Raw genomic sequence first — 25,638 nt, 5'->3', positions numbered from 1 at the left:
GAGGAACTGAAGGATATCCTTATTAGGCGGGAAATTGTGATAGGGAAATTGATGGGACTGAAGGCCAATAAATCCCCGGGGCCTGATAGTCTACATCCCAGAGTACTCAAGGAAGTGGCCCTAGAAATAGTGGATGCATTGGTGATCATTTTCCAACAGTCTATCAAATCTGGATCAGTTTCTATGGACTGGAGGGTAGTTAATGTAACACCACTTTTAAGAAAGGAGGAAGTGAGAAGACGGGTAATTATAGACCAGTTAGCCTGACATCAGTAGTTGGGAAAATGTTGGAATCAATCATTAAGGATGAAATAGCAGCGCATTTGGAAAGCAGTGACAGGATTGGACCAAGTCAGCATGGATTTATGAAAGGGAAATCATGCTTGACGAATCTTCTGGAATTTTTTGAGGATGTAACTAGCAGAGTGGACAACGGAGAACCAGTGGATGTGGTGTATTTGGACTTTCAAAAGGCTTTCGACAAGGTCCCACACAAGAGATTGGTGTGAAAAACCAAAGCACATGGTATTGGGGGTAATATACTGACGGGCATAGGGAATTGGTTGGCAGACAGGAAGCAGAGAGTCGGGATAAACGGGTCCTTTTCAGAATGGCTAGTGGATTGCCGCAGGGCTCAGTGCTGGGACCCCAGCTATTTACAATATACATTAATGATTTAGATGAAGGAATTGAGTGTAATATCTCCAAGTTTGCAGTTGACACTAAACTGGGTGGTGGTGTGAGCTGTGAGGAGGACGCTAAGAGGCTGCAGGGTGACTTGGACAGGTTAGGTGAGTGGAAAATGCATGGCAGATGCAGTATAATGTGGATAAATGAGAGGTTATCCATTTTGGGGGCAAAAACACGAAGGCAGAATATTATCTGAATGGCGGCAGACTAGGAAAAGGTGCAACGAGACCTGGGTGTCATGGTTCATCAGTCACTGAAAGTGGGCATGCAGGTACAGCAGGCGGTAAAGGCGGCAAATGGTATGTTGGCCTTCATAGTTAGGGGATTTGAATATAGAAGCAGGGAGGTCTTAATGCAGCTGTACAGGGCCTTGGTGAGGTCTCACCTGGAATATTGTGTTCAGTTTTGGTCTCCTAGTCTGAGGAAGGACATTCTTGCTATTGAGGGAGTGCAGCGAAGATTCACCAGACTGATTCCAGGAATGGCTGGGCTGTCATATGAGGAGAAACTGGATCAACTGGGCCTTTATTCACTGGAGTTTAGAGGGATGAGAGGGAATCTCTCAGAAACATGTAAGATTCTGACGGGACTGGACAGGATAGATGCGGGAAGAATGTTCCCGATGTTGGGGAAGTCCAGAACCAGGGGACATAGTCTTAGGATAAGGGGTAGACCATTTAGGACTGAGATGAGGAGAAACTTCTTCACTCAGAGTTGTTAACCTGTGGAATTCCCTGCCACAGAGAGTTGTTGATGCCAGTTCACTGGATATATTCAAGAGGGAGTTAGATATGGCCCTTAGGGTTAAGGGGATCAAGGGGTATGGAGAGAAAGCAGGAAAGGGGTACTGAAGGAATGATCAGCCATGATCTTATTGAATGGCGGTGCAGGCTCGAAGGGCCGAATGGCCTACTCCTGCACCTATTTTCTATGTTTCTATACTCTTCAAGTACTGAGGTATATGCACGCATTGGAGATAAAGCATACATCCACTAGAACAAATGGTTTGACATCTTAAGAGTAGTGGACGAAAACACGGAAAATCTATATAAATGTGCATATATTTTATCCACGTCACAAAGACAGACAACATTATTGCACACATTTTCAAGAGATACTTTATCAAGAAAAGGCAAATGGCAAAGCACAATGCCAAGACTGAACACTTAACCAGAAGGAAGAAACTTTCAGACGAGAATCAGTGTTCCAAACCATCAAGATTACAGGAGGCCAATCAAAATACTAAAATAGATACATATTGCAGATAATTCACATTAACATTGATATGATCGAAGCTTGAAACCCTGAAACTCTGCCCTATATTATTAACTGCATTGCTATTAGTCAATTACTTGACCCATATATATTTTAAATATAATAAATCTATTTCTTTAAAATAACTACTGGCATTTAACAACCGCCACCCCAAATGGTCATCAATATGGGTCATGGGTTGAAGGGTGTGTGGGGTTGGGGAGCGGGGGGGGGGGGGGGGGGAAGGTGGGAATGGAAACCGTGACATCAACATAAAAATACATTAAGAAAATTACAAACTTTCAATTCTGAGCATATTGGAAGCATAGGATATTCTATACACACTAGATCAGGATTTTCTATACAGTCCAGACACCTGTTTCGAGAAGAAAAATACCAAAAATAGGATTTTAATTTGGGTACTTTATAAAGAGACAAAGCTATCTCTGTTCAACAGGTCAGAACAAGGAGATGCGGCAACATTTTCAATACAAATAGGAGCACATTGTGTGGAGGGGTGGCACCCAATGCTGGATATTGCACTCAAAGTGATGAATGATTTCTGTACAAAGACTTAAAATAGACTTGACTTGAAAATTATTCTGCTTTCTTTAATTTTGTACTACCATGTTTGCAATGTTACATCACCTCAGCATTTGAGTGTTGCGGGGAGGGAGGAGAGAAATGTGATTTCGTTTTATACCATTTGTTGATTATTGTGCAATTGTGGGAACTATATAGGGAGATTCCAATGGCATTAGAAACTACCTATATCTTCAGCTGCGCTCTTGATTACCAGAAGCTTAAAAAAAATTAGTGAAATTTGAACAATGCGATGACTATCTAATTTTTTGAATGAGATGGAATCCTTAGATTAGAAATGGAGCTTTATCTGCACCCAGCAAAGATTTTCTTTAAGGGAGATGGGTTGCTGTAGTTCTCCCTTCTGCACAGACCTCGTGCTGTTCAGGAAATAGGCAGAATGCTATTTTTAATTTTACAACATGAATTCAATTTTAAAAAGCCCAATTCCAACTTGGGTACTTGGTTTACTTATTACAGTAATCAACCAACAATTCTCGCCATACCCAATTCAATCGTGTTTATATTGAGGCACAGACCACCTCAACATATAGCAACCTTGCACTGGGTGGATCAATAACAGCAAAATATGCAACTCATACAACACATGTTCTGTGTGTTCATCTGATACAAACACATTAAAAAAGGTCCATTTCTAGTGTGTATCTGGCACACTCCAGGTGCTACACCATGGTTACTGATGCAAAACAAACTTTTTGAAAAAGAGACAAGACAGTCAGTCATATTATATGCTGGGTTCTTTTGACCTGGGGCCAGAAATGTACAAGCAGCTGGTCCTCTTGTGGACCAGTCCACAGGTGGCTTTGGCTATTGAGACAGGACCCACAGGAAATGTTTCAATAGTGGCCTTAAAGGGAAAGGACAGTTAAACACAGCTGGCCATTAGCATGTTAGTAACGTCATGGGTATCCTATGAATACAATGTTGAACATAATGATAAGCATGTTCTTTAAACCACTTGATACCTTCGAGATCATATGAGCCCGATGATAGGTTTCCACCCTCCAAACCACTGCTTCTCCAAGTTGAAACGTGAAAGAAATGTCAAATAAATGCATTGACCCCTGGAAATTTGACGACCTTCAAAAATGAGTAGACAGGAGGTGGTGGTGGTGGTGGGGGGGGAGGAAAAGAGGGAAAGAGAGCAGGCTGGGGGCAGCGGGGGGGGGGGGGGGGAAGAAAGAGGGCAGGCTGGGGAAGAAAGGGAGCAGACTGGGGTTAGTGGCTGGGAGGTGGGGAGAAAAAAAAGAGGGGAATGGAGCAGGCTGGAGTTGGTGGGGAGTGGGGAGGGAGCAGACTGGGGAAGGGATGCACACAAATAATGTACTGGTCAGAACAAAATTGTAATTTTACAATGGCCTTACTGACCCCACTGCTCAGTTTTCCATTCCCCAAGGCTGCTGCTCATAACCTCGAACAGGATCACTGTTTCAGTCAGGTCACAACATTGAAATGTCCACCTAACCAGAACAATGAATGGGGACGCCTCAAGTATTCTCCGTCATCTACCAAATCTCTGCACACTCAGCCGCCCAATATAAAACTAAAGGAACGGAAATTAAAATTAATTTTTGAACTTCAAACACAAACGACTGGCGGCTTTCTGCATAGCGAACCACTTCACGCAGCTAGCAATTATAGGTAGGAGACCATCCCTTTAACTCCAGTCTCAATCCGAAAATTAAAAACAAACGATTGGTATGCAATACCCTGTTGCTTCACGAATGAAGAAAATCCTCTTAAATCCATACACAATAATCACAAATGGATTGTGAAGACTTTCATTCGAGCAATATGCTCAGTACCTTATCTCGCATGAATTATTTTACCTTTTTTGAAAATCAAACCATTGATTTGTTTTTCAATGTATAAGTGGAAGGCCATAGGTAAATGGCAACCACATTTCAAAGTTATAACTAGTTTATTTTTTACAAATTTATATGGGCAAGCCAAATTCTGTTGAAAATGCAACAGTATAAAGTATTACTTGATGGCACAATTACCATTAAAATGACAAATTTGAATGCTGAAACACTTGCTGGATTCCCAAGTGAATTTCACTGAAGCACAAGATGTAATAATCCGAAATCCTAGTTAACCACGGGATGTCTCCCTTGTAACTAGCTGGAACGGAGGCATCGGATTTCCACTGAGCACGAAGTGAATGAAAATGAAATTTTGTGTCACAGAATCAAAGAAAGCAAAATACATTCAACAACTAGCAAACATTGCTTTTTTTTTCTCCAAATGTTGGAATGATATGCCTCAGCAATTGCAATTGAGTGAAGTCTGATATCAGCAAAGCTCATTAATAGTTCTGTAGCTGCAAATGCCTGCCTTACAAAACCAGTTAACCAGGTATAACTCATTTCAACAAGTCATTTCAGTTAATACTGTAAACTTAAATCACATTCCATCGAACTGAACTCAATATGCTGCTCAAACATTAACATTGGCAGATTTTTTTTTTGTTGCTCAGAACTCCCAAAACATGTCATTCAATGCTTTCAATACAGTTTAATCAAGATACGAACTGGGCTGGTACTCAAATTTGTAACTTTTTAAAATACATTTTTACAAACAAAATGTAAACTCTTGATAATTCAACCATTAGAAAAGACACTTTTCCACAGGAAAGTTGTTTTTGATTCTAACTGCACCCCTTTCTAATATTAACATATTTCACATCAGTTTTTTGTTTAATATTTTCTGTTTTTAACCAAATAAAGATTACATAATCCTAAAGCACCTAAGGATCTAGTTACTTACACTGGTATTTTACAGGAATTTGTTGTTCAATGAAGGACAAGAGCATGTCTTGTTGTTAGAGCTGAAGATTCGAAGCAGACAAAAGTAAGGCAAACTCTAAATTGATTGTTTATAAAGCATCAAGTTCTGTACACTCTGTAGATCACTGATTAATGTACGCAATCATGTCTCAATATGTATTTCGAGTCCTCAGTGTCTGGTTTCATCTCAGAGTACCGATTCTGCACGCTGTTTCAGTGTAACAGTACTCTGCCGGGGAAAGTAACTAGTACTTTTAGTAGTGAATACACATTGTAGAAGTCTGAGTGAATGAAATAGAAACTATCCTAATACATCGGTTAGGAAGTAAAAGTTTGGGAGGGCAAAATACCCCCGAACAGTAATGTTATAGCAACAACACTGGAAGTGTCAATTTTCTAAGCAACTAATCTTGACATTCAGAACACTTTTTTTCCCCCAGAGAACATGTTAGAATAAAGATATAACAGAACAGTCCTTACCTAATATTGTGAAAATGGAAATCAAAAACATGATAAAGTCACTTGAGCACTTCATGTCATAATTTAAATTCTTAATTTTCAACCAATTCCCTTCTGCTCTCAAAAGCTTTACTGAAGGATATCTGTTTTATAGGCACTTTATTTGCAAACTGCCATGCAGATTTGATACTTGATGTATTGCGGTAAATAAAGTGAGATGGTCGACTAATCTAACAATAAGCTAAACTATTAACTGGGACACCTTTTGGAAAAGGGGAAGGGGCAGAGTAAATATGTTGCATTGTTTCAGAATGACATCCAAAAAAACTGACTATTCCAATTGAGGAGAAGACAGTGGATACATTGTTTTCCCCTCTCGATGAGTAGAAGAAACAAGGAAAGAAAAATAGAAAAAAAAAGTGGGAGTCGGGGAGAAAATATATTTTACCATCGAGAGATACCTTGGGTAAACCTAAATGTAGCTAGGTGCCAGTGATGGGATAACAAACCAATGTCTACATTCCATGCTGTATATAAAACTATTCATGTAAACATAATTTGCAAAAATGCCAGTTAACAGAAACAGGTAAAAGTGCAGAACTTGCACATCAACCTCTTCGACTTGTATCTGATCACCAAATGAATCTGAACATTGTTATAACCAAATGTGACATTTCCCAATGACCAATCAACTGGTCAAAATGTACACCACAACCTTTGGCAAACATGTTTTCACTGAATATCATGACTAGCTGCTACAATGCAATATAGGACTTCCGTTTTCATACCCCCAATGGCAAGAGAAAATGGATATAGTTGCAATGCGATTCTGCATTTTGTCGCATAAACCAGAAACAACCGAACACAAACAATGCATTTCCGTGGAATTCTGAATCCCGATTTTTACTTTTTTGGGGGGACGTGATCAGCTTCATAAAATTGCAGACACTGCATCCAGACTCGACTGCAGACCCTCAGTTCATGGCTAGTTTAATCTCATGTTACAGCTCTGTTACCACTATTGAACCTCTCCTCCAAACATCTTAACTTGGGTTTGCAGCCAACATGAAATGCTTCAGCATCAGTCTTTATGTTCAAACCAGTAACAAAGACACTGAACATTACTCCACATAGCTTTTGGCACCTCTTCCTATGGGCATCTTCAACTAACTGAAGTCGGTTTTCTTCTGCAAAAGAAAGTGAAACTGTCAAGGATATATTTATTACAAACAAAACACGACACATATTTTGGTATTAATTCGAAACAACTTTTTTGGTAATATTATAAACACATTTTTCGTTCATTAACTATTCCAATTTAACCACACTATGGAACGCACACTTCCTGAAGCTTTAAAGTCAGCATGAATAAGCTATTTAGACGGTTAAAAAACATGCCTCGCCTCTCAATTCATCACAAATATTTAAACCACTGAAATAATGCAACTCTGATTTATTGAGATTTGATCTGGTTTTAACAAATTGCATGAAGGTTGCAAAAATATAGTAATTTAAACAAAATGAGAGAGTTATTTGGTGTAGTTTTCTTATCTCTGGCAGAACAGATGAAAGCTATTTTTAACTTTTATCTTTGACAAAAATGATCACAAAACATTGGCAAAAATTGAACATTAATTTAAGTACAAAACATGTGCACAAGTTAGCAATGCAGACATCTGGAATTTAAGCATCAAACTCTCTGCCTTGCCAACAATCTATAAAAGAGGAAGGGAAATCCAAAACACATACCGTCGATTTGAAATCATAAATATTGTGGAATGTTACTAAGATTAATACTAGTGCAGGTACCACCAAATTCCATGGAAAAACAACTGACCCAGGATAGGGGCAATTATGTTGGGCAATTTCAAGAGCAATTCCAGGATTTTGAGCCCGGGTGGGAGGGGGCAAGAGAAGGGTGGAAGGAAGAGGGGGCACAACCTATAGTACAAGAATTTGGAGTAGGACTCCGTCCTCATGCCCCCAATGGCCGTACCTCTGCATGGAGGGAGGAGAAAGACAGATCGCTGTTGCAGGAATCAATTTTTAGGGAGGGGGACTGGATGATGCAAATACTCTGTCACTTGTGCACGTTGGATCTGAACATAGTGTTTCCCTCTGAGCTCCAAAATTGTTGAGTGAAATCAGTTTGGACAGCTTCAGTCCATTAACTGGTACAGTCCACAGTACAAATCAACCCCAATTCAGCACAATTATCCACTGTATTCAGAGCCATAAGGATGGCTCTGTGAGAAGTGAGCAATTTATACCAGCCACGAACAAGGTAGATTTCAGAGGCAACAACTTGCATTTATATAGCGCCTTCAACCTACTCAAAAATCTCAATTCGCTGCACAGGTGCATTAACAAAATTCAATACCGAGCGACACAAGGAGATATTAGGACATGCTTGATCAAAGAGATAGGTTTTAAGGAGCTTATTAAAGGAGGAGAGAGATGCAGAGAAGCGAAGAGGTTCAGGGAGGGAATCGGAGCTTTGGGCTTAGATAGCTAAAGGCACGGCTGCCAATGGTGGAGCAAAGATAATCAGGGATGGGCAAGTGGCCAGAATTGGAGGAGTGTAGAGATCTCGGAGAGTTGTAGGGCTGGAGGACGGTACAGAGATAGGGATGGGTGAGGCCACAGAGTGATTTGACAGGATGAGAATTTTGAAATCAAGGTGTTGCTGGACTGGAAGCCAATGTAGGTCAGCGAGCACAGGGGCGCTGGGTGAATAAGATTGGTTGTGTGTTAGGATTTGAATGAGTTCAGGTTTACGGAGGCACAACATTGAGGCTGTACGGAAGGAGCTTTGGTCTGCAGCTACATCCAGGATGTAATCCCCCGACAGCAACACTGACTACCACTGGAACAGTGCTCCTTTAACGGACTTCTTTCACCTGTAATACAACACACAGTGGTGGTGAAGCATTGTCACTACACGATAATACTTACACTTCAAAACCTGGAAAACTTTCCTGAGTGAGTGGTGGACCAAAAATTCCTTCTGTTCTGCATCTTCTGGAAAGCATTAAAGCTTCTTCTCCTTTCTTTTTTAAATTTCTTCATTTTTTGAACCTGAAAAAACAAAATGCAGACGTCAGCTGCAACCTAAACGTGACTAATTCCTTTCGTAAAACCAAACTAAGCAGCCTGCATAGTTATCCGTAAGTCTGCAAAACAACCTCCAGAATATCCTGCTGGGAATTGCACACAACACATGGATCTGGAAATTTACATTCAAATTCTAACCCCACTGCATCTCATGGTCAACAAATTCCCAAGCACTGCAAACAGTACCAGTAACAGAGAAGATTAAAGCTTATAAGATTCTTGATCGAGAAAGTTTGAGATAGCTCCCACCCACTTCTCCAAAAAGATAGCCCCTTTTCTGAATGTATGGACTCCCTCTCAGTTTTAAGGGCAGCGATCACCCTCTGGTACCTCAGCCACATGGCATGCTTCACATGGGCAGGAGTACAGGCCGGTTATCTGACTGTTACATCACAGTAAACCTATATCCCATTCTCACCTAGCAAACACGCACATGCAACTCTAGCATGGGGGTCACTGCATAGTGATCTGGAATAGAATCCCTTCTGTTGCGTCAATACTGCTGTCCCAGCTGAGATCCACTAACAGTGTAGACTGGAGGAATTGAACCTGGGACGTTCCTGGCCTCTACTGGTCAGAGCCAGAAACTTTACCTCTGAGCCAAATGAAATAGCTGCTCCCATTTCCATTAGCTAGAAGATACAGAAGTGATTCAGTATTTGTACATTATCACACGGTATAATTTCAGGACCACAGTATACACGATGTTTTTGAAGGTCTGTATCAAAACTGTAGCCCTACAGAATCAAATGCAGATAAAACGCCATTATTTGATTACTATAGCTATTTAATACGACCACTGCATCCGCCACTATTTTAAGTATCTTTACTGGTTCAGAATACTTAAGAAAAGTTTTTGAAACGTTTTTCCATCAAGTTAGCCCCGTCCATAAATTCTACGAGGGTGGTATTTTCACGGTCAAAAACATTTAAACCCGAAGACAATTTCAGAGAGCGAAGAACAGAAAAGTACCCGTTTTTAGGGATAAGTAGCAAATATGTCAACATAAAAGCCTCATTTTTGGAGTCAGAATCTTGAAATTTGTGCTGGTTTAAATGTAAACACTGATGGATTCATTTTCAAAAATAGACCAGCAATGTCCAACATTTTGGACAGTGGGCCAACCAAGATCAGGTACCAAAACTAACAAGTAGACAGTGTGTGATTAAATTGCTTTTTGAGTTAGGCAGCATAAGGATCTAAATTTCAATCTGTTTTACCTTTTTTGGGGCAGTAATCGAACCACACCACTGCCACCTTTCTTACTTTCCAGTGTCACTTCCTCTCCTTTCTATCTTCCGACCCTCCTCTCTCTGCCTCTATTTTTGTTTTTCTCTCTCTCTCTCTCTCTACCCTCCTGCACTTGCTTTCACTTTCCCTTCCTCACAGCTCTGCTTTTACCTCTCTTTGCTCTTTGTACTGCAAGAGCCGTAAGCATGAAGTCTCCAGTGAGCCGGGAAGTTAGAAGCTGCAGCAGTATTTAGTCTCGGGCGAGACATGGCATCGTTAGTGATTAGAGTCCGGGGTTTATTGAGAAGAAATTCTGGAGACAGTACCCGACAGACTATAGAAGGTCACAAACCGAGACTATTAGGAGGGTGCTGCTGTACGCAGGCACAGCAGTGCTGCGTGAACCTTTTTAAAGAGGTTCTGGATTACACCAGGATGGGAATGTACAAGCCCAAACTCTCCCAATTCCAGCAGAGAACCACACTGAATAAGATGAGCACCATGAGCAAGAAAATGCTCACCGCTGGAACACTTGCTTCAGTAATCTACAATATCACGGGTCCTAATTGAAGGGGGGTGGGGGGGGTGGGGGGTGTGTAGTGCTGCTGGAAGAGAGAGTTTTAATGTCTGCTGCGTTCCCACTCATTCCCCATCAAAAGCTGTTTCTGTTGGCCGGTTTCTTGCAGCAAGGAACTGCTCCCCAAGCCAAATTCAGCCCAAAAGGTCAGGGGTTCAACACTCTGGACAGATTAGACAAAATCAAACATTTAACCTATATAACAGATTTTAATACATTTCAATGGTCGTATGTACTTGAATTCAATTATGAAAATAATAACATTCAAGGATAAAGATAACCTCTTACCTTCCCCAAGTCAAATTCTTCATCCCATTCATCGATTACACTTTCATGCTTTGCTTGTCTTGTGTCACGTATGGCATCTTCGCCGATAGCCGACACTGCCCCATCCCAAGTCAGCACTAACAAAACAAAATGTTGGCATAGAAGGACGATTAAGAACCGTAGAATTTTTTAAAAAAATCTAATATTTCAATAAAAAGGTCCATCACATTTTTTTTTCTCTTGAGCAGTCAAAAATTCTATTTATCACTGGAAAGAATGTCAGTGCCAAATAAATGTTCTGAGGTCAGGTCTATCAATTAAGGGTTGAAGGAAAAAAATGTAGTGACTGACTTGGAACTCTCAATCTCTTCGTTGGAAAATACACGTCCAACCAACTTTACCAAAGGGAGGACACACAGTCACTTACTAGAAAGTGACAATTCAGTGTCCTGTCGGGCTTTGGGAACGGCACAGATTGCCATCAGAAAGCCCCAAAACCAGGTGAATCTGATTTGGCCAATCACAGCTGCTGAGTTTACATCACATGATCAATCTGCTTGATCATTGGACAACAAGGTTCTGCAAAGTTTCTCCAAGGCCCAGAAAATAAACTCCAGGATATGCATCTGACCGTACAATGATGCTCTTATACCAATTTCCCTGCTTGGCATTACCATTTATGACTTACTCACTTGCCTCCAATGAATATTGAAAATGCGCTCAAGATACTGATCAAGAAGCACCATGGTTTATTTCTCGTCAGTTCATCATAGTCAGGGTAGCAAGCAAGATTGGCCTCAGGCCTCTCTGCCCTATTAATGGAAGGGGGGGGGGAGGGGCAAAAGGATGGGTGATGGGTCAATTTGGGGGGCGATGGGCCATGCATAAGTAATTGTCATTTGGATGTGATAACAAAGGACAAGCAGAACTTGTGGAATCATAGCCCAGCGGGAAGTCAATGCCTTTTTCGGGGGTGTGGGAGTGGTGAAGTAATAGAAGGAAACTGAAAGCCACTTCTGGACCATAGTTTGAATAAAGATCCCTCAAGAAAAGATTTGCAATAAACATCCAATTGCAAAACAGAACATCCCCTGCACATTTTAATACTGTGTATCTTATTTTAATGAGGTGCCAACACATTCACACAGTTGTCATTTACTCATAGCAAGTAAATTTACAATATTACAAAAAGAGAAAAGATTTCAAATGCAATAAAATGGCTTTACATTGAAATAAATGATGTGCCCTACCTTCAGTTCCATAAGCCTTGTTGTTTGAATGTTTCAAGAGTTCTTGAATTACACTGGATTCTTTCTTCCCATCCCAGGCTAAGTTCGCAATGGGCACTACAGCAGGTGCAGGTCCATCCTGACCAGACTGATGTGGAGCACGTTTATATCCATCTTTTACATGGCTGTCCCATAAAAAAACAGGAACTGGAACACAGAATAGCACACAATAGTATTGAAAAGCAATCTATCAAGTAATCATTACTTTGCAAGATCATTTGACTTGTGCCAAGCTCTGCTGTAACCTGTGGCTAGAAACTTTGGTGCATGCAGCTCCATAACTAAACAACCAAAGTTCAAATGCCAGTTTTGACAGAATCAGGTTTTACCTAGAGGAATTAGTCCCATAACTCTGCCTCAGCCATCTAGGATAGGGAAGAAAAAGGTCTCAATGTTACTGAAGGTTTGGGCATGAATGGTGACTGTGACTGTGCGTGAACATGCTCATTTAACATTTCCCAACTGAGGTGGGAAGAATACAATGTTTGTGTTAAAATGGGGGGGGGGGGGGCAAGGAGGAAAGCAAGGGAAGGCAATGACAACAGTTCACGCCCCAAAATAACTCCTGATCTCAGTTGGCCTGAAATACTACTTCACACACTCCTCCCCCCTCACCACCAGAGGGCTGTGGATGCTTAGTCATTGAGTATATTCAAGACTGAGATTGATAGATTTTTGGACATTCAGGGAATCAAGGGATTATGGGGATAGGGCAGGAAAGTGGAGTTGAGGTCGGAGATCAGCCATGATCTTATTGAATGGCGGAGCGGGCTCAAGGGGTTATATGGCCTAGTTCTGTTCCTATTTCTTGTGTTCTCATGATAGAAAATGGTTTCTTGCATTCAGAAACAGCAGTATTTTAATACAGGTACAACGTCCGAAATCCGGAATCCTCGGGACCAAGTCCGTGCCAGTTTTTGGGGTTTTCCGGATTTCAGACAAGAAAACCAAGTCTGAAATCTGGAATCTCGACTGAAATCAGTGTCGGATTTTTGGTTTTGCCGGATTTCGGACCTCGCTGCTCGCCGATTCACGCCGCTCCTCCTCGCCTGCGGCCCCCACGCTGCGCTTTTTACCGGTAAGTAGCCTCCTTATTCCTCCTACCAAATTGAGCCACCCCGCTGTTAGCCGCCTCAAAATTGTCCGGTTTTCAGACAATAATTGTGGATTCCGGACGACTCCATCAGCTATGCGCAAAATGTCCGGTTTTTGGACATTAATTCTAGTTTTCGGATTCGGGACGTTGCATCTGAACTGCAAATTATAGCTTGGACTTAAATATTTGGGCTGTGCAAACAGCAACAAAATGCAATGCAGTTGAGAAAAGTATCTTTACACCATGCAATTGGTCCCGATAACAAGACAGAGGATGTGTGCTGATGGAACACTCTTGCAAAACACTGCAGGAAGGGCTAAGATTTCTGGTTCCTACACCAAGCTACGTTAAGGTGGTTACGGACATTCACATCTGTAGATTAAAAAAAAAATAATAGATGGCTTTCATCGCAAGCTGCAATGTACGAGAAACAAGTTTAAAAAAAATACCAGCTAAAAGCCATCTGGCAAGTAAGAATTCTCAGGAATGTCTAAATTGTGCTGTTTTACTGACTCAGCTAACGGTTTCATTTTGAAAGGAGGTTTAAACAACCTAGACTGCAATGATATACAGTACCTTGCTGACTTTCCATTTTGTTTTCAGCAGGCGGATCCACTGGATGCTCCGAACTTGCACGTGCATCTGAACTCCTGCTTCGCTTTCGTTTCCTGCGTTTCCGCTCACTTTTTTTGCTGTCTTTCCCCTCGTGATTTTTCTTCCTCGGTTCCAAATCTTCAGGCCTTTCCCGTTCTCTTTCACCCTGCAGTTCATCGCACCCTGAATAACTAATGAGTAAAGGGATTCATTCAAAGGTTCTTGTTTTTAAATTTAAAATTAAACACGTACAACTATGCCTTAAATCTCTACATTACTGATTTATAGGAAAACCCTTTGAGCAGATTCAATGAGTGTCACTGTTCACGATTCCATCGTGATGAGTGTTTGTCATGAAAAGTGCCCGAGCTTTTCTACCATCAGACTCTGCAGGCACCCGGGAATTTATCCAACGAACAGAGGAGATGCATAAACCGAGTAAGTGGATCACAGGTGGGGCAGTGGTAAGATGAGCCAGCTGACTTTGTATTGTGGATGGGTAACAAAATCTCGCAGCTTGGGTCCCCGCTCCTGGTCGCTATCCGCTACAAAACCACCAGTCTAAGCTTGACATTTTCTGGCAGGGCATGGTACACCTGAACTGGGATGAAAAATTCCACAGGTCTAAGACCCACTTTGTACAGTCATGATATGCAGCAAATACCCGAGTGATGGACTAAACTGTACAACTTCGATCACAGTTGTCTGTCATCACAGGAAGTGAAACTACCATAATATGCAGATGGTCTCCAGAGAGAAGCAGCATGACAGCAGTAGCCAGCTTTTGTAAATTATGAAATGACAAATATTTTAGTTATCAGGATGCGGACCATGAAGAAAATGTTATTGAAGCTGGGCTTCTCTACTTTAGGGGTGAGGTGGGAAAGATAGAAGTTTTTTTATTTGGAGTAAACGCTATAGCAAACCTACCCAACAGAAACCACACATCTCAGTGAGAAAATGACATTGGCTGCCTCGTGACAGAAAAGTGTATGGCACAGTGTGTCTGTACGGTCACCTGCTGAAGAACACAAGGACGAATCAAAGGACAAGACTGCACAAAAGGTACCCCGGGACAGAGGAGAAATGTCCAAACTCAGCGGTAAGAACAGATCTCTGCCACTCCAGGTGCATATTTACACACTCCTGCAATACAAAATAGCTGCAGCAAAAGCAGAGGTGGTTTGATGCAAGTATGTTGAACTTGAGTACTTCAGAGCTAAAAGCAGCTATAAAACAACCCGTGGGAGAAAATGAACTCAGGGGAATGCACATTATAACAACCACCAATTAATCTTAAAAACACCCCAAACTTGACCAACCACAATAACATACTTTTCTACAGCAGATTCAGCAAGGTGGTTTTCTTCAAACACTTCTGCATATTTTTTATGCTTCTTCCTTTTTTTCTTAATTTTCATTAAGGTCAACTCTCCCGCTGAACTGTTCCTGCCGACGGATTCTTCCTGCAAGACATCATCCACTTTTAGTAACTTTCACAGAATCATTTGAACGTGTGCATTACCCAAAACACTTAATATCGTTGTCAAAAAAAAATCCATAACAGATTTGACCATTTGGTACATCACTTACTATTAACCAAAGGAAAATGAATGTCTGTAATCATTCTATGAAGCTCAATCAGTAGCATCCTTGCCTCCGAGTTAGAAGGTTGTGCATTCAAGTCTCACTGCAGAGACTCAAGTGCAGAAGTCTAGGCTGACACTCCAGTGCAGTACAGAGGGAATGCTGCACTGTCGGAGATGCCGCTTTTTGGATGAGATGTTAAACCGTCTGCTCTCAGGTGGATGCAAAAGATCCCATGGCACTATTTCAAAAGAAGAGCAGGGGAGTTATCCAGTGTCCTGGCAAATATTTATCCCTCAATCATTATAACGGTGACTGCACTTCAAAAAGTGCTTCATCGACTGCAAAGTGTTTTGGGACATCTGGTGTCCGTGAAAGGCGCCATATAAATGCAAGTCTTTCTTTTGTTTATTAACACAGCTTAAAACCTCTCTGCCATTTTGGATGCCAACTTTTAAAAGGCGACCTCGTATAAAGTGTTATTCAATTCAAAGTTAGTGTAACAAATTAGTCCAAAAAAAGTACCATTTAACTTCGTGTAGTAATGTGTGTTAATTATATATTGGCACCACAGAATTATAAAATTTGCAAATGTCTGGTTTGGTAACAGTGCCCCCAATAGGCTGAATAACTTGCAATGCTGATCAACACTTCTGTAATATGGTACATCTGAATTCTCGACTCTTGTCAGTGACTTGATTGGGGCACTTCCCGAATCAGAATTGATATAAAAGTTCAAACACATCAATTCACTTATTGTGATGGAATGACACTTCTCAAAGCAGGTGCAAGGTTGAAATGCCAGTAGTCCTGGTGGGTCACAAAGTCTCAAGGAATGGGAAGCAAAATCATCCAACCTATTTTTTGGAAGAGAGGGAAGGGAGAGGGAGTTAGAATAGAGCGAGGGTGAAAGGCCATAGCCCATGCCTAAAGAATGGCTGTTGTCGGGGGGGGGGGGGGGGGGGGAGAGCATGTGTTGCTCCTTCTTGCAGCTGTATCCATTTTCAACAGATGGACTGAGAAAAAAAACAACTTTGTTCCGGCACATTTAATGGCTGGCCCAAGGGGCAGTAATTGCTGAAACAGGCTGCCCATCACACTCGGCACTCTGGCTCATCTTAAGGAGGAAGGATGAGCTGGGCTAAAGGTGCACCAGGAGAATTATATAAAAAAAAAACTCCTCATACTGTTCCTTTAATGACGGTGAAACTAATAATGCCTTGCTTGATTCAGCTGCGGAAGGTCCAATATAACCTACCTGCAGTTGGTCACAAACACCGTTATTCTCCGCTGTCTTGCGTCGCTTTTCCCTTCTCGTGCCTTTATGTTTACTATGAGCCTTGGCAGCTTCATCACACTTTGTCTGGTCGGATGATTCAGAATCAAAAGAACTTGCATCTCTTTTCAAAGCGGACTTGTGTTTTTTCTTGTTTATTTCACCGCTAGCAATGCAGTGTTTGTGTGCCACACCTGCCAACTCAGTCTTGGAATTGCACACCTTACCAGAACTTTTACCAGCTAAAGTATTGTTTTCCAATGAGGTAGCACTGCCATTTATTAAAGGAGTGGGCAGCCGAGTTGCTTCCATGGCTTTCACTGATCTTGACTGCGACTCAGAGAAACTAGAACTACATGACTTCTTGGAGATTTTAGACGGAGAACTAAATCCTGTTTGTTGGGAAATCTGCGCTTTTGGAGGAGGTGGGAAAGTCCTAAAAAAGTGAAATAAATAATTCATTGTATTTCAGATAGCTAATTTGTAACTAATTTCATAGCAATGCATTCCAGACCTAGCATGTTTAACTACACCCAATAAGTGCATGAAGAACCAAGCAAACGTTTATAGCCACTGACTCCATTTTTCTTTGCACACACAGAATTATACGTCTTTACTGGGACTTGCAGATTTCTCCCAAGTGGAAAGCGAGGGCTATGAACACGAGAAATACATTTGGAACACACGGCTCACAACATCAAAAAACACAAATTCAGTTACTGTAGTATGTGCAACTGTAAACCATCACTTTTTTTGTGCAAAATTACGTAAATAAAACATCTCATTAATGCACAAAATGTTAGAGTGAGGACTTGCAACATGCTTAAAAATACTTGACAAAATACAGCAAATTTATCTTGTAGTAAAAATGTTTTAAGTGCATTATATTCTTGATACATTATTCCAAACTAGCAGCATTTGATATATTACTTACTTCAATGTTCAAAAAAATCTTGCTGAAACCAAAGAGACACCCTGATCACAAATTACTTTAGCAAAAGTCTCAAAAGACTGATGCTTTCAATTCTTCAGATCAAAATTCTTCAGGATCAAAGTACATCTTGGTGCTGGAGGAGTTCCCGTGCACTGGCCTAAATTTTGCAAAGAAGTTAAGCCGGCTAAATTCCACGAGAACATGATGAGAAGTTCTTTCGGAGCTGCTCCCGTCTCTCCCCTTGCTCTGCCAATTCCGAGGTTTGCCACTGGAGGCGAGGGCAGCGAGGGATGGGGCCGGCGACATTGAACTGTTGTGGAAATCACGGGAATACGTCACAGGACGTAATGTGAACTCTCAGCACTGGGCACAGGAGATGTCTTTTCATCGTTATTGTCCCATAGTGCTGTGGATGGTGGAGGGGCCCGTAAAAATGTAAATATCCCCAAAGTCTAGCGACTCAATCACAAAAAACAAATCTGCAACTGGCAGCAGTGATCCCACCGGTCAGGTCTCATTGTAGCAAGGTCCTGAAGACTCCTGTAACAACAGAATTATTTAAATGGCCCTGACCCTGGAAAAATCAGCCAGGATCAGGCATATATCCTTGCCATGGGTCGAAGTCATACCCTACCTCATATTACGACCATTATGGCCAAGTGAAAGATTCTAGGCTGTTCATTTCTATCAAATCACAGCTCCTACTTAAGGGTCGAAGCTGCAGGTAGTTAGTTTCTGAGCTTTGTGTTCTTGTGATTTTATTTCTGTACTTTTCCAATGATTAATAAAGGTATAATTAAGGAATCATTTTAATGATTTGTTGTTAGGATGTGTGCAATGCGCACAATGCTATTAGGTAGGGAATGCCCGGTTATTGACCCAGTGACAATGAAGGAGAGATGATGGGTGTTCCAAACAGTGCTGCTTTTGTCTTTCTCTGTACTAGAGATCATGCCAGCTGACATAGTGACCAGTTCACTCTCGTTGGGTACTGTTCCCCTCCCTTTTAAAATCGGCATCACATCTCTCCGCAAAAAGAAACATGCAAATAAATTTCTCCAATTGAACACGGAGAAGATTGAAGCCATCAAATTTGATCCCTGCAACAAATGCCATATCCTTGCCACCGACTTCATCCCCACCCCGGCCACTGTCTCAGTTTGAGCCATACTGTTTGCAACCTCGGCACTAAAGGGAGCTTCCGACCCCAGATGCCTTCCATCACAAAGATCATCTACTTCCATCGCCGCACCAACACTCGCCTCTGCTCCTACTTCAGCCTGTCTGCTGTGGAAACCCTCAGCAATGCTTTTGTTACCTCCAGACTGGACTCTTCAAAAGCTTTTCCATCCTCCAGCCTCCATAAACTTTGACATCCAAATCTCTTGACTAAATCCTATTCTGCACCGACCCATTCACTCATCGCCCGTTCCATTGCCCTACACTGGCTGCAGGTACTCCAAAACCTACAATTTAAAATCCTCTTCCTCATGGCTTGCCCCTCCCGGTCTCCAACCTCCTCAAGCCCTCCAACCCCGAAAACTCCATTCCTTCAACTCTGTCCTCTTGTGTATACTCCTCCCTTTGCCCCACCATCGGTGGCCATCCAAGCCCAATGCTCTGGAATTACATGCCTAAACCCCTCCACCTCTGCCTCTCTCTCGCTCCCTCCCTCTCCTGCTGGAAGAGTCTCCTTAAGATCAACTCTTTGACCAAGCCCAACCTTGTATTATCTTGAGTTCTACCGAAAAGCCACGGACCTGAAACGTTAACTCGGTTTCTCGCTTCAAAAAAGCTGCCCGACCTGCTGAGTATTTCCAGCAATTTCTGCTTACATTGTCTTCTTTGGCTGCTTGTGCATTTTTGTCTAATTATATTTCTGAAGAACGTTGGCTTGTCCTTGCGCACCAAAGGCACTGTATAGGTAGTGTTCTTATTTCACAATGACAAGCAGAGACCAGGGCACATGTACTCCTCCCAAATAAGGACAGCAAGAATATTAGAGGGAACTTCCTTGGCAGCAGGCTCCTTGCCCTGTCAATTCTATCTGACATTGGGGATACTGGATTAACCAGACGCAATTACAGATAGTCAAGTGATTGTATTGTCATTATTGATTAAAACCACTTAGCTGCCTCGTCTTCCCCCCCGCCACCACCCCGAGAGTATTCCGATTTCACTTCTTCTATCCTCAATTAAGCGAGCAGTGTATTTGACGCTCCGCTTCACCAAAGTGGTGGTCACAGAACTCTGCCACCTCCTCCACACAGACCGCCAGCCTCACACCAGGATGACTTAAACCCCAGATCCCTTTTGCTCACCACATGCCCATCATACCATCCTTGTGTCATGCCATATCACAGTATCCTCCTGGGCGCAAAGGTGACACGAGACCACAAAATATTGCAAACTCCATTCATAAATTTATGCATAAACATTTCACACACATTACATTCATTCTAATAACGAATGATCCTTGTGCCTGCTATAGTTGAATAGCTGTCATTGTGTGCAAGGAGTGAGATGTGGGTGCGAGGTTGGTAGGTAGAGATTGGTAGTGGGTGAGCGCTGGGGGTATAGTGCTTTGGGCAGTGCGCAAAGCTGGTTCAGACTATGGTATGCAGCATTAGTTGAAGCATGCAATCACCCTGACCACCCGACTGAGGTGGATCTGCTATGAGCACAGCTGCTTCAGTCCTCCGGCTCCTTCTTGTTGTACTTCTCCTTGCTGAGGCAGCTGCACAGCCAACAATGCAGAGACTGAGGTGCTGCAGTATCAATGAACCTCCCCTTTAAATACTGGGAATGGCCTATTGGCAATGCGGAGTTGAGATTAGACTGCACCCGATATTGGTCCACCCTTTAAGTGCAACGCCACTGAGCTAGGCCTCCAAGACTTGATTTCGCGCCCTAAATCATTTTGAACAGAGAGAGCGAATTTTGCATGCGGTCTAAAGCATTAGCACCTGCCGCTAATTCTCAAACTTCTCTAATGATACCACCCATTCCTGGGCTGTAATGAACTTCTAGCCCTAAAGCTTTAGTTAGTGAGCAGTACAACTTTCTCTTACCTAGTTTTGTCTGCAGAAGAAAATATGTGGCCTTTTTTCATTAATTTTGCTTTGTGGGCTGATGAGAGTGATGGAGAGCGTGGTTCATTTTCTGTCACCTTCCAGCTGTAGGTGGCCTGCAGTTATTGACATAAATAAAAACTTGGTGGTCTAAAAAGTATCCCATGAGTGAAGAAAACATAAAAGAGGGTATGGCAAAGAAGAATCAGAAAGTTTTCATGGTTAGACAGCTAGGGAAACAAAGTAGGAAAATAGCAGACAAGAAAATGTCAAAACAATTACCAGTTACTAATCACAAAATAACTTTTGCAGTTTCACATGATAAATATTAGACATAAACAAAGAACAAAACCAACAGAATGAGCATCAAGAATTTAAGAGATACTACATTCTTAGCACAGGTTTTACAGCATCTGATGTGTCCTTTTACAACTGAATGGAACGATTCACGTAACAGCTTTTGTTCTTTCACGAGAGTTTATCACTGCAGTTTATCATTAAATTAACTGTTCTGTCAAAAAGGTAACCCATCAAACATAACCAGTAGTCCACCAGAGTCCCTTTTGGTATCTTGTTCACCATTTTAACAAAACATTAACATATTTCAAAGTCAAAAAATAAAAGGGTAGAGTGGGAGACAGATAGAATTTGGACTCAATTCAACATTTCATTACGCTCAAATCTTGAATTAGCTTCAATTAAATGTGACCCATGAGCAAAACCCAAAGGAAAAAGCTCTCTGATTGACCAATACAAGGTGTACCGTAGGACTGCAGCACACAGACCATGAAAAGCCCAAGTTCACAACCGGCACAGACATGATGGGCCGAATGGCCTCCTTCTGCATCATAATTTTTCTATGATTATATGATTCACAGATCGTGAAGAACCGGAGTTCAGAACCAGAGTTCAATCTTTGGCCTGTGTTGATGTATGTGATCCAGATTGGGAGATGACAGACACAATGATGAGCATCAGTGTCTGCGTCACAGAGAGCTGTTGGAGAGAGAAAAAAAAAAGCCTGGGCCCTCGCTCCTAATCACTCTCCATTAACCTGCACCGGAAAGCAAGTAAATATAAATTCTGGACAAGGGTAGGATTGGCTGACGCTCCTAGTGGCCAACTAATTTACTGACACAAAGATCTGCATACACATGTGGCATTATCACATGGGCAAGCTGCTGGAAGACAGGTGCAAGCTGCCTTCACAAGTCAACACCTTCAGAAAAGGATGATCCCAATCTCAGAGGAAGGGAGATGCTTAACAGTATTGGAATACCACATAAAATGTTAAATCAAGCAAATGTCGTTATTTATTTTATTCTTGGACCAAGTTATTTTATCTACTGTCAGGCTTTACAGGAGAGACAGAGCACAGGCAGGAGGCTTCTTCAGCTTATGTTTACAGCTAAGCAAATAAAACCAAATTTCACGCCTCAACTGTTTCATTTTACAGACACCAGAATTGACTCTGGTAAAACAACAATTTCTAAGGACTACTGGAGTTTACTGTATATTTTTTTAATGCTAATTCCAAACAGAGCAGAGTTATGGATTAAATACCAGGTTGAAATCTCTAGTGTAGAATTAAACAATAATTACAAACATGAAAGCAGGCATTTGACCCAAAAGTCCATGTTGGGTGTTTATCCTCCACACAAGCAGTCATCCTAATCCCATGTGCCCGCCCTGTACCCTTAACCCTTTGCCTCCCATTTCTTCAACCACCCATCTAACCTATCCTGCTTCTATTGCAAATTCTGGTAATGCAGCCCTCGGTGTAAAAATGTTTCTCCTGCTCTGCCCTAAACCTCTCCACATTTAGGCCCTGAAATTGCATAGCGCCCCGTTTGGGGCTGGTAACAGCCGCAAGGCGAAGAGTTCCTGCGGCAGGCGCGGAGGTCCCACCCCACGACCTATATTCGGGTTACCGTGCCCGAGAGCAGGTGGAGCACAAAATATCGCGTTACACTTGCTGTGGGGCGCGAGCAGGGCGAAGGACTCCACAAGGGACGCAGTGCTACGCAGTGGGAGGCCTGGCGTTACCGCGCAGATACGGCCCTCCCCTTCATTAAAAAGAGGGCCAAGCTGTCGACTCTGCGGACCACAAGGGAGCGGGGTGCCATGGTAGCAGCCTGGCACACAAGCAGAGTGCTTGGCTGCAAGATCGTGGCATGGACCCAGTGATCGGGGCCGACGAAGGCTGGGACTGGTAAGTTGCCTTTTTAAAAAAAAAATACATTTCCCCACCTCCCCTTTAATTATCGCCCCATGAGCAGTCTACAGCCCAGAATGCTTGCGACTACCTCAAAGGGCACTACCAAATTTTTACTCCGGGGTGAAAATGGGTTGCTGCACATGGTGACCACTGGTGCAGTGGAGCAGGGCGCTACCGATAGGAGTGGGGCGCTATCGGTTACTGCCGTGGCTAAACTGCCATGGAATTTTGCGGGGGTTAGTGGTGATGCCGTGTCTGGGCGAAATGTCGTTTGGGGTGCCAACGGGAGACGCAAATGCCACAAACTTCTCCTCCCTAATCTTGTATCTATATCCCCGCAATCACCGGAAACATCTGTTTCTATCTCCCATCCCATCCCTTGAACCCTGAAAGTAATACCTTGCATTTAACGTGGCCCTCGTGATTTCGTACAAATTTTATTTTTTTCCAATTTTAAACACATGTATGATGGAGCGCAGCCTCTCGTACATTGTACAAGTACGAAACTAGAAGCTGGTTGTGTTCTTTGCACGGATTCTACTTTTGATAACAAATACATTTGAATTGAGCAATAGCTGACATCCAGAGTAGTGCTCTTCCAAATGGATAAGACTCAAAATAAGGAATGAGACAAGACCAAATGGTCCACCTCACCCATTTTTCTCCCTCCCTCCCCAATCAAGTACAATTTACCTCATCGATGATGAAACTTAACCCACAGCATCTACTGAGAGATGCAACCAAAGATATAGACGAACAAAACTATTTCCAAAGTTCTCCTCAATTTGGTAAGAAATGAACACACATGTTCATTATTGCTATTCAATCAAATCAAGCACAATTTAAAAAGATTTGCAAGTTTCAATGTCATTTTTCTGTCATTGCACAAAACCATGAAATTAAATATTAGCTTTTAGACGGCTCCTCTTTGCCAAATCAAGGAAGACATTACTCCACCATGACGACATCAACAAGCTATCCACAGCATGTATAAGTGGGTGTGGGTTTCATGCCCAGAAATCCTCAAAATAACCTTCGAATTCAATCTCGTGCTGTGAAGGTGGTACTAATTAAGAGCTGGTGCTTTTAATCGGAAGAGGGCGATGGAAAGATTGGCCAAGTCACCACAAAACGTTATTCATATTCTAGCAGAGATAATGAGGCCAGACCCCTTTCCTGGTTATCAATGAGTGGAAAGGTTAAAAGAAAAGTGGTTTCTAAAAAAAAAAAAGCGGTTGTAGGGGGGAATTTTTGCCATTATTGGAAGAGTTTAGAACTATCAATAGACTGGCATAATAAAAATTTAAGGCAATAGATAGGTTCTGAAAATTATCATGATCAGAAGAACTGAGGTGAAGTTGCTGCCTGCAGTGAGGATATGACCCATGCTACTGGGAACCACACTACGCATCAGCAACTGGCTTCGATTTAATTTCCTTAAACTTGCAAATGCTTAGAAGTTAAAGCTTCTACTGTTCAACAAAAAGCCTGATTAAAACATTTTCTATCCAATGAAAGTTAAACGGTTGGCAAATACGACTAGCAGTTTATACTTAAACAATACATGGCTTAGAGGTTGGCAGACAGACACACTTAAATGTTAATTTATAGGTCCACCTGGGACAACAATGCAGTTTAAGAGAAAAGAATATGTACACATTTAGTTACACAACAATTCCTCCAGCCCACAACATGCACCCACCTTTTTGGCTGACAGCGCGAGCCTCTTAGCTGGAGGTGGCGACATGGTACTGGATTGCTCTTCTGCAAGCAGCTGGGGCTTTATTTTGGACACTCCCTGATCCTCAGCATTGCTCTCAGTCCTCTCATTAGCTGAGCTGTGCGTTTGAGATTCTGAATCAGACTCTTCGGGCTCAGACTGTTGGTTATTCAATCCGTTCTTTGTAATATTGCTCCCATTCAAACCATTTTTGGGGCTGCCAATCCCTTTCTGCTGGTTCTGGATATCTTCTTTTCCTTTCTGCTCCGGGCCACCAGTTGCCACCAATGACTTGAATGAGGTAGATGCAGGTAGTTCCTTGCTCTCCGGTGCAGTCATCTTTGCATTCTCTGCTCCTGATGTTCTGCTTCCACTTGAACCATTAGCTGACTGGCCCTGAGAAGATTTTGGTTGCAGCTGAGGTAAAGATTTCTTAAGCTTCTTCAGTGATTCATCTATGAAAGTTGGCGCATTTGTTGGTTTCGCTGGAAGCTTGGGTGACTGGTGAATGGTGTTTCTTGGGACTGGCAAACCAACATTTCCAGACGCTTGCAGTTTTGCTTGCTGAGAATCAGGTTTCTACACAAGAGACAATATATATAATTATACACCATGTAAACATATCGTTAACATAAACCATTTGGACTTGGGAATCAGAAGAACCATTTCAAAATTTGCAGATGACACCAAATTGTGGGGTTATAGTTAATTCTAAGGAAGTCTGCGACAAAATACAAATCGACATTAATTAACTTACAGAATGGGCGTGTAATTGGGAAATTAATTTCAATATCGACAAGTGTGAGGTGGTGCATTTTGGAAGGAAGAATAAAGGAGGCCACATACACCTTGGAAGTCTAAATGGGGTA

General features: G+C 42.1%; 1 protein-coding gene across 7 annotated transcripts in view; it reads right to left on the bottom strand.

Moving 5' to 3' along the window:
• Positions 1 to 1,861: 1,861 nt before the first annotated feature.
• The window catches only part of usp36 (ubiquitin specific peptidase 36), a 94,388-nt gene continuing 70,611 nt past the window's right edge, over positions 1,862 to 25,638 (bottom strand). For 4 of the 7 annotated variants that reach the window (XM_070857770.1, XM_070857769.1, XM_070857768.1 and 1 more), the window contains 9 exons: positions 24,752 to 25,348; positions 20,832 to 20,947; positions 16,809 to 17,262; positions 15,299 to 15,429; positions 13,946 to 14,154; positions 12,235 to 12,420; positions 11,006 to 11,121; positions 8,751 to 8,873; positions 1,862 to 6,982 (listed from right to left, as the gene is read on the bottom strand). In XM_070857770.1, the coding sequence (XP_070713871.1) occupies positions 8,754 to 8,873; positions 11,006 to 11,121; positions 12,235 to 12,420; positions 13,946 to 14,154; positions 15,299 to 15,429; positions 16,809 to 17,262; positions 20,832 to 20,947; positions 24,752 to 25,348 (1,929 nt within the window). In that variant the 3' untranslated portion in view covers positions 1,862 to 6,982; positions 8,751 to 8,753. Of the gene's footprint in view, positions 6,983 to 8,750; positions 8,874 to 9,327; positions 9,542 to 11,005; positions 11,122 to 12,234; positions 12,421 to 13,945; positions 14,155 to 14,904; positions 14,985 to 15,298; positions 15,430 to 16,808; positions 17,263 to 20,831; positions 20,948 to 24,751; positions 25,349 to 25,638 lie in introns of those variants that run through there. The other 3 variants (XR_011587312.1, XM_070857772.1, XM_070857773.1) reach the window with 3 other exon arrangements.

This window comes from Pristiophorus japonicus, chromosome 16 (genome assembly GCF_044704955.1).
Source record: "Pristiophorus japonicus isolate sPriJap1 chromosome 16, sPriJap1.hap1, whole genome shotgun sequence".
Taxonomy (NCBI): Eukaryota; Metazoa; Chordata; class Chondrichthyes; family Pristiophoridae; genus Pristiophorus; species Pristiophorus japonicus.
The sequence above is the reverse complement of the archived record's forward strand: the minus strand, read 5'-3'. Positions and strand labels throughout refer to the sequence as shown.